A 9,100-nucleotide genomic window follows, 5' to 3' on the forward strand; every position below is an offset into this window, starting at 1 on the left:
AATTCGGGGAAGTTACTATTCAGCATAAATGTCATTGATCGGAGAGTACAGTAGGTGGCGCTGTGCGACAGTGATGCAGCTTCTTATAATTCGAAGAAGAAATTCGGCGCGTCTTCTTCCTGTGTGGTGCGTACAGAGGAGATGTTGAGGCGTGTACGGGTTGTTGACATGGCACACTGATGTCGGTGTGTGTCACACTCGTGTCCGCTCGCCGTGCCGTGGCGCCGGCATGTTTGTGGACAGGATGGAGCGGGTGGAGGAAAGCGTGTGCCGGGGGATTCAGGCTGGTCCCGTCCAGAGCCCGCAGCGGGACACGGCCCGGGGCTGCAGGTCAGTGCTGCCGCTGTCAGGACACATAAGACCCGGGCTGAACTCGAGCCTTTAAAGCAGCGTTTAACCAGCGCTCCGGGTTCAAATGTCTACCCCGGTGCTCACAGATCGACAGCAGCGATCTGATCTCAGTCTGAACTCAGGTTAATTGTAGCCTACGGAGTATCTGCAGAGTCAGTTAACGTGAAATGAAAAGGGAGTGACTCAGAATAGCATCATAAGAACAAGTAGGGAAACAAACAGAGTTAACAACGAGCTCTTATTAGACAGTAGATGTAAATCTTTTTTGAGGTTTTATCTACATTTCCCATAGTATTGAGCTCCCTTCAAATCAATCAACCAATCAATAAAACTTGCAGGAAGTGAACTCTAGTCTCACTGTGTTGTCTCCCTTCTAAGGGAAGCTGTTGCGGGATGGCGAGGACCGGAAAGCAGTGGTGAGCCTCCATGTTTAATCTGAGTTTGTCCTTCGGTGCATGCTGGGAATGATGTAAATGTTGATGTGGACAGCAGGTTCTCATGTGGGACTGATCGTCCATAGTTTTTCAGTGGAAGTGATGAAGATTCAGAGACTCACAGCAGTGTCTGACAGTCTGCCTGTACGTTGCTGTGTTCAGATCTGCGTTGAGGGGAACATTGCCAGTGGGAAGACAACATGTCTGGAATATTTCAGCAAAACCAGCAGTATCGAGGTCAGTCAGAGTCTTTGTGCAGCTGTGTGCGTTCAAGATTTCCAGTGTTCCCGAGCTCCAAGTATACCATTTGTTCACGAATGTATTTCTCTCTTCTTGTCTCTTTCTTGCAGGTCCTTACAGAGCCAATCTCTAAATGGAGAGATGTCCGAGGGCACAACCCTCTGGTAACGTACATCACTGTGTTGTCAGTGTGCAGAGCTGATATGAGCTGGAAGGATTCTTCCAAAACATTTTGTGTTTTTATGCTCCTGGAGTCCAGTGCTTAACACGCCGCTGCTTAACACGCCGCTGCTTAACACACCGCTGCTTAACAGTGTTGACTTGGGTTAAGATGTGGTGAGTGTAAACAACATGGGTTCTCTCCTTCCATCAGAATCCTTCCTCAGGGGTCCTGTCAACCTTATCAAATGCTGTGGGAATGTGTTGAGTGCTGGTTGGTAATTTGACTTCCCTTTATGTCAGTCATACTAGCTGTTCACCTGCAGGTTCTGTCCCCGCAGGCTTTAATGTACCAGGATCCTCTGCGCTGGGGCATCACGCTACAGACCTACGTTCAGCTCACTATGCTGGATCGACACCTGTCAGCTGTGGTAAGTGTCCTGCTAGCTAGACCCACAGCTGTTTTACTCTGTGCTTGTTTTGTTGCATGCTAACACCCATATAGCCTGGGCTAGTGATGGCTGCACACTGGTTATGCAAACAGATATCCTGGCACACGTGCTGTGTTTCTTGTTGGTCTCAGGCAGCTCCTGTTAGGATGATGGAGAGATCTATCTTCAGTGCCAAGTACATCTTTGTGGAGAATCTCTTCAGAAGGTACGGTAATCTGATCCACGGATCATCCACACAGTTTCAACTAAACTATAGCGATGGATTCTGCTGCACAACACAGCCCTGCAGCGCTGAAGTAGGAGAGTGTGCAACCTGTGGATGTGATTTATGTACAGACAGAGAGGATGGATTGTTATTTCAGTCAGGCTCAGCATCTATTCTTATGTATTTAATGTAAAGGCCAGTGATCAATAAAGGTCGTGTTCATTCATGCATCATTGTAGCCAAGTGTTACCATGAAATATTCCAGATGTTGATTTGCAGTATTGTCCAAAATGCCTTACAGCCACAGCTGTGTAAACAGAGAAGGCTGTTACTTACTAACATTTCATTTAAAATAAGTAACCGTCTCATCCAACCTGTAACTGAGCATTTCTGACATTTCTGGGTTGGGGTGGTTCAGGAGGTAGAGATGGTCACCTAGTAATAAGAACGTTGATGGTTTGATCTTTGACTGCTACAGTCTGTGGTTGAACCTCCAATGTGTGAATGTTAGAAATGTGTCTGTGTAGGTTCTCAGTCATCCGGGTCATGGTAATCTAAGGAGCTTGTTTAAAACTCTTGAAGGTGTTTCACCTCTCGTCCAAGAAGCTTCTTCAGTTCTAACACCAAGTGGTGGAGAGTCCCAGGTATTTAAGCCGTAGTTGGTGTTGTTGACCCGCTGTTGATCATGTGCCTCATGACATAAGCAAGGTGTGAAAATGGGTGTGGGTCATTATCAGCAGAGGTTTTGGGTGAAATCACTGTGAGACCGTGCCTCACCCTATCATGTGACCCACTGAGCTCAAGTGATGCAAGATCTGAGTGGGCCTGGGAAGGGACCTCCAAACTGTATTGTAGGTGGCAGACAGCTGGTGTTGTAAGCCACCCCCTGTGTTCAAAGATGGTCGTTCACAGCATTTGGTCTTAGAACTGAAGATGCTTCTCGGACGAGAGCTGAAACGTTTTCAAGAAACTTTTAGAAGTCTAGTCGGTTTTCTTTCCAAGCTCCTTAGGTTAGATAGAACCTATGAATGAGTAAATGAGACATGTTGTATAAAGTGCTTTGAGCGCTTAGTAGAGTAGAATTAGAGTATTATTTCATGTTTTTCTTCCAGTGGGAAAATGCCAGAGGTGGACTATGCTGTTCTCAGCGAGTGGTTTGACTGGATTACAGCTAACATTTGCATTCCTGTTGATCTCATTGGTGAGTACAACACAAGCAGAACAAACCTGCTGCAGCTCAGCATCAAGAAACAGGCGCAGTACGAATCCTGTGCATGTCTGAATGTACCTGAAGAGAACTGACCTCTGTCTTTGAGTTTGTGTGTTTATGCAAATCACATTCCTATGTAATGAAATGAGTTCATGTAGTTGTAGTAATAATAATGATATATGTAATATTTGGCTTTTCCCCTGGCTCCAGTTTACCTGCAGACGTCTCCTCAGACCTGCCATGAAAGGTTAAAGCAGCGATGCAGAGAAGAGGAGAAAGTCATTCCACTGGTGAGGAGCTTGTGCTTCACTTCATTTGAACTTTGTCACTGAGTGGTTTATATAGAATTAAGACAGCTGCACAGTAGTGCCAATCTAATGACCACTTGAAGTGACCACAAAGCCACTCCAGAGAATCTGAAGCCATTTCCACTCATGGTGAAAATAGCATTTACCACTTTGTTTGAAACACGTACAAATGCTGGAGCTCTAACTTAAAGATAAAACTGGTTCCTAGAGATGCAACAAAAGGCTAAAGATGTGACCAGCAGCACACGTCAGCACACGGCTTCCTCCTAGCTCCAGTTTCTGTTCACCTGGGACTTTGCTACATAGACCGCAGTGAGGTGGCATCAATATTTACACCTTACCAGACAACTACCACTGATACTACAAAACATACATGAGAAGTTTACAGCAGGCGTCCTGTCAATTCAAGTCAGTGTATTTATAAGTATGTTTTTAAATGACACAGGTTGACCAAAGTGCTGCACAAACTGGAAAAAAAAGAAAAGAGTCACAATAAGGGAATAAAGATGTGACTTCAGTGTTAGGGAGGTCCTAATTTGAAAAGGAGAGTGTTCCAAAGTAACGATGTAGCCACCGCAAAGGCCCAGTCTGCTCCGTGTTTGAGTCTGCTTATAGGAACAACAAGAAGCAACGGCCGACCTGAAAGTTCTGTTAGGAGTATGTTTTATTAAAAGTTCAGAGAGGTAAGAGGGAGCCGATCCATTTAGAGACATAAAACAAACAATAAAAGCTTAAAATCAACTCAAAACTGAGGAAATGCTGTCACGTTTATGTTGCCTGTGAGCAGGTTGGAGAAGCAGAGCCTGGCCGATACCCAAATAAAGACTATTACAGCAGTGAAACCTGGATGAAATAAACACAAGAGTTAGTCTCTCGAAGTCAGAAGATGACAAAACGTTCCTAATCAAGAGCTCTCAGCTGGAAGAAGCTGGCTTTAAAAACACAATTTATTTGTTTCTCAAATATGAAACTGACAGATTTTTTGCACAGGGAGTTCTGGAGTTTTCTAAAGGGCCAAGGTCACAGAGAAGAAAGAGGGTCAGAAGGTCCAAATAATACAACATCTGTTTGTTTGTTTGTTTTCATTCACATTCAAGAAATGTAAAGACCTTTAAAGAGGCTGTAGAAGTCTTTTTAAGAGGAAAGTAGATTTGTGAATCATCAGCAACAGTGAAATGCGATTCCATGTTTCCTGAAAACGGAGCCTAATGGGAGCGTGTAAAGGGAAAAGAGTAGTGGGCCAGGGATGGATCCTTGAGTGACCCCACATGTAAGCGCATGTGGATGAAAAGCCACCAAACCTGACAAAAAGACTTCCGCCATCCAAGCACAGTTCCTTTAATGTCCACACAGCTCTCCAGTCTAGACACTAGACACAATCAAGTCTGAAAGCACTAAAATAACGTCCACCCGAGTCAGCAATTAAGATCATTAAAGCCTTTGAAAACAGACTGAAATGTTTCAGAGATGCCTTTTGATTTCCAAAAAGGCCTGGGGCTGAATGAGGACAACTTTCTTCAGGACTTTGGAAAGGAAAGGGAGTTTAGGGATTGGTCTAAAATGTTAAAGAACCATTGAGAAGTGGCTGCACTACGGTGTGTTTGAAATCAGCTGGAACAGTTCCTGTTAGAAGAGAGGTGTTAATAATAGATACCACATTATAGTCCCATAGTGTCAAAGATGAGTGGGGATAATGTCGAGGTGACAAACAGGGGGCTTCAGGTGGGAGACTACATCAGTCTCCCACCTGAGACACTGATGTAGTCTTTAATGAGGCTTTAATGATCCCATTTACTGTCAGAGAAACAGGCTCCAAGTGATCGAACACAGCTGAGAAGGAACATACGCCGGAGGAGTGATATTAGACCTGAAAGCTGCAGTCTTATTGACAAAAAACAGTTTTTACAGGATGGATGAAGAGTTAATAACTGAATGAATGGTGTTAAATAAGACACAGAGTCTGTGACACTTATTAGAGATGATGTCTGATAAATACTACTGAGAGCCTGAGTGACATCCAGGGATCCGTTTTAGGTTGAAACTGCTCAGTTTTAAAAGGAACAACAGTATCAAGAGCACTTGAACAGGTGGCCTTGAACAAAGTGAGCAGATGATGAGCACTCAGCTGGTGAAGAGGGAGCGATTGTCCAGGGGAGGAGCCCCAATATTCTGATAAACAGCAGAAAAATGTCCAGCAGTAGAGGGAGTGATGATGCAGAGCTCGCGCACACTTGAAAGATGTTTAACTGGTCGGCACAGAGATTTGAATTATAACAGTGATCAGAAAAGCTTAAAGTGCAAATTTGAATATCACATAATTACAGACCACGAGATAAGACTGAATCCAAAGTATGTCCATGCTCATGTGAGGGGCCGCTGACTGGTTGAACAAGATTAAAATAATCAGTAAGGTTCAGGAAGTTTTTTACGAGAGGTTTAGTGGGGCAGCAAACATGAATATTAAAATCCCAAAGAATTAGAATGATTCCAGACAAAAAGACCACCTTAAATAAAATCCTTGTTAAACTGAGCTGTCGCTATTTCAAACCATTTTTAAAAACAGATGCAAGACCTCTCAGACCTGTGTGTCTGTATGTGTGTGTGTGTGTGTGTCTGTCCACCAGGAGTATCTCGAGTCCATTCACCAGCTTTATGAGGAGTGGCTAATAAGGCGTACCTCCTGGCCTGTTCCTGCTCCTGTGTTGGTGAGTGTTCACACAGAGCACAGCTTGCACTCACCCCCAAACCACAGACACAGAGTGAATTATAGAGTGAATTACACTGATAACAATCATTTGGGGAAAACCTTGGTTCTTGTCTCATACCACCCTCCTGAATATCGTTGCAACTAAGCAGACCCCATAACAAGGACAGGACCAGTGCACTCTGATCCACAGAAGCTCCATGACCCAAGTTGTTTTTGAAGCACGAGGTGTGTCAGTGTGATTGGACTGGTTCTTATTAAGTGTTTTTCTACTCAAAGCATGTCATACAGTATGCCTCATTCACCCATCCACACACAAGCACATATGAGCACTTTTTTTCTATTCTTTCTATCCAACTCTATCTCTTTTGTCATGTACATGCTCAAAGCAGCAGGAGAGACCGAGGAACAGATGAAATAGATATAAGATATACAATATATACAATAAGAATAGTGTACAGTAATATACAGTAGGATAGTGCAAGACAAATAATCGGATAACTCTAACAAAGTAATATACATAACTATATCCTGGTGAATAAATAACTAAACTATCAGTGCAGGCGGTTCTAGAAAGTGACAAGTATTGTGCAATAGAATGAAGGGAGTAGCAGCGTATGATGGGGGGATGAAAACAAATGGTTACTGTATAGAAGAGCCCTGTGTAGTGGTGTACTTCCTGTTCATGCATTTATTACTTCTAGGCTGGACATATTCATTATTATTAGCATGTCCTAAAAACTCCCTGAAAAACCTTCAGTTGATCCAAAATGCTGCAGTGACAGGGACGTATTAGTTCAGCCACCATAGTAGACTGAGAGGCAGAGCCTTCAGCTTTCAGGCGTCTCTTCTGGAGAAACGGCTCTGTTTTGATTCAGAAGAGTGTCTGCTGTCAGGATTACACTTCAAACCTTCCTTTGTGATAAAGCATATTCAACTCCACTATGAAGAACACTTGGGAAAGTCATTCCAACACTTAGTTTTATCCAGGTTTGTCCTTTACTGCAGCGTAGACGCACTGTATCATCGTTTGTTTTCCCCGCTTTGGAGCCATGTTTTTCCATGTTGCTTTCTGTGTAGAGTAAATCCCTCATAGCTAACACTGATCTTCCTGATATTTAAGAATCATGCGTGTGTTTGCAGGTGATTCCTGCTGACCACAACCTGCAGAGGATGCTGCACCAGTACGAAGAGAACCGGGCCAAGATCCTAGCAGCAAGCTGCCTCTGATGCCCGAACACACACTCCTGCTAACCCAGCCTGACAGGAAGCTGTTACAGCACTTTTTTTAAGCTGTTTCTGATCTTACACCTCGTCACATGTGACATTTATGTATGCACTCCCAGTTCAGCCATTCCTGTTCATAAAGACCAATCTCAGTACATTAATTGCAAAGTATTAAAGTTAAATGTAATTGATGTGCTCACAAGAAACTATTGAGAAACTGAACATGAGAGCAGATCATTCCAGTGCTCGAGCCAAAGCCTGTCAGCTTTCAAAGATGCTGAGCACTCAGGCTGGTCCGTGGCTCTTATCTGCTGTGTTTTTCCTGAGAGTGTGATTAATCCTCAGTGAGTCTGAGGGAGTGTGTAAGTGAAAACTCTTCATACAGAACAAGTTCAGTGACAGCGCTGTGTCACTTCAGACCACGAGTATAAGTCCTGGTCTGATCATCACTCTGTGTCGCTCCTCTGTCCTTTACCTGCCTGCCTCTGCTCTGCCACCTGAATAAAGGAGCCTTTTTCCATGAAAACAACATTTAGTCAGTGTTTGAATAGGCTGTGTGGTCCGGCACTTTTAATGACATGAAGCCCAACCTGTGAAAAATCTTCTGCAGCCACTGACAGCCTGAAATCCTGGAGCCTTGAACTCAGAGACACGTCTCTGCCTTCTCTTTGATTTCCTTACCCGGATGATTGAGCGTGCTTAAAGACTCACTGCTAGGTCACATGACTGATCAGTCGAGTTTACAGCGCTTGAAGGATCAAGCACTAACTGACAGAGTATTTCCAGAGTTGGCTGCATTGTGTTAGGAATAAAATGATTAAAGCCGTTTTTTGTTATTTTCTTTTTTTATATACACTTTGCAATTGTGCTCATTAAGAGTTGGCACTCTGTGTAACAAAAGTCAAAAGCATCGATTCAGCAATATGATTGAACTGAATTATTGAGACTGATGTGTTGACTGCAGAGCAAACATGCTTACACATCAGTTAAAGTCAGGGTGATATTTTTCTGGGCCACAGGAGTCCCAACAGACTTGGATAATAAGTAGAAAACTACAGCAAGGTTTGGGAGCGAGGTGTTTGTTGTTTTCCAGGAGAAGGAGCAGATGCGACACCATTTCTCTTACTCCTTAAAAAAACGTTTTCTAATCATGTTCCTTGTTAAAGAGAAGTGAGCAGTTTTTTCCTCTTTTCAGCACAGCTGTGGGGTCTGCCGCTCCTGTAACGGCGCATTCTTAGTTTTCTTCTCTCGCCATTTGTCCTCATATTAACAGAAACTCAAACCCAGCAGAAGGCATGTCATGTACTGGGTTTGGCTCATCATACTGGAACTTCTTGTGCATGAATTAATGTTGAAACAGAGCTTGTGCTGAACATTTTTATTCTTTGAACTTTGCAATATTGAGAGTATTTTAAAAGAGCTTTAAACCTCCTCAAAAAGTGCTCAGACACACACAGGCACAGTGTGTTATTATCGCTGGCTTTATATTGAGAACACTGAGGGGGGGGTTGCATTGCAAGTATAAAGCAGCTTAACCTAAACATTGCTGTTATTTGGTGCTATAAATAAAAATAAGGTGACAGCTTTTGACCAAAGGGAAAAAATGACCGACACTATTGTCTGACCTCCATCCAGATCCACCAACAGATGTGCCATTAGTTACCTCAGACCACAGAGGCAGCGTGCATAGACATGTTTGTGCACTGCACCACTTTACTTAGACATCACCCTTCCATCCAACACATATAATGAACTAATAAAATATTTCTTAAAAGTCAAAGTTGGGTTTTTGTCTCGTATCCTACAGAAA

At 43.4% G+C, this 9,100-nt stretch overlaps 1 protein-coding gene across 1 annotated transcript; it reads left to right on the forward strand.

Moving 5' to 3' along the window:
- The first annotated feature begins 93 nt into the window (after positions 1-93).
- Positions 94-9,070, forward strand: tk2 (thymidine kinase 2). Its single transcript, XM_031756159.2, has 10 exons — positions 94-330; positions 730-767; positions 948-1,022; positions 1,136-1,189; positions 1,526-1,615; positions 1,768-1,841; positions 2,954-3,042; positions 3,262-3,341; positions 5,984-6,064; positions 7,207-9,070. Exons 1-10 carry the CDS (start codon positions 180-182, stop codon positions 7,291-7,293), a joined length of 819 nt encoding a protein of 272 aa, XP_031612019.1. The 5' UTR covers positions 94-179; the 3' UTR covers positions 7,294-9,070.
- Positions 9,071-9,100: the final 30 nt, after the last annotated feature.

This window comes from Oreochromis aureus, linkage group 13 (genome assembly GCF_013358895.1).
Source record: "Oreochromis aureus strain Israel breed Guangdong linkage group 13, ZZ_aureus, whole genome shotgun sequence".
NCBI classification, from domain to species: domain Eukaryota; kingdom Metazoa; phylum Chordata; class Actinopteri; order Cichliformes; family Cichlidae; genus Oreochromis; species Oreochromis aureus.

Excerpts from the sequence above, each read along its gene's own strand:
- tk2 (XM_031756159.2), top strand. The coding sequence starts at position 180 with ATGTCGGTGTGTGTCACACTCGTGTCCGCTCGCCGTGCCGTGGCGCCG. Across the intron at positions 1,616-1,767 it reads ATCGACACCTGTCAGCTGTG|GCAGCTCCTGTTAGGATGAT; the intron begins GTAAGTGTCCTG and ends TGTTGGTCTCAG. Across the intron at positions 6,065-7,206 it reads CTGTTCCTGCTCCTGTGTTG|GTGATTCCTGCTGACCACAA; the intron begins GTGAGTGTTCAC and ends GTGTGTTTGCAG.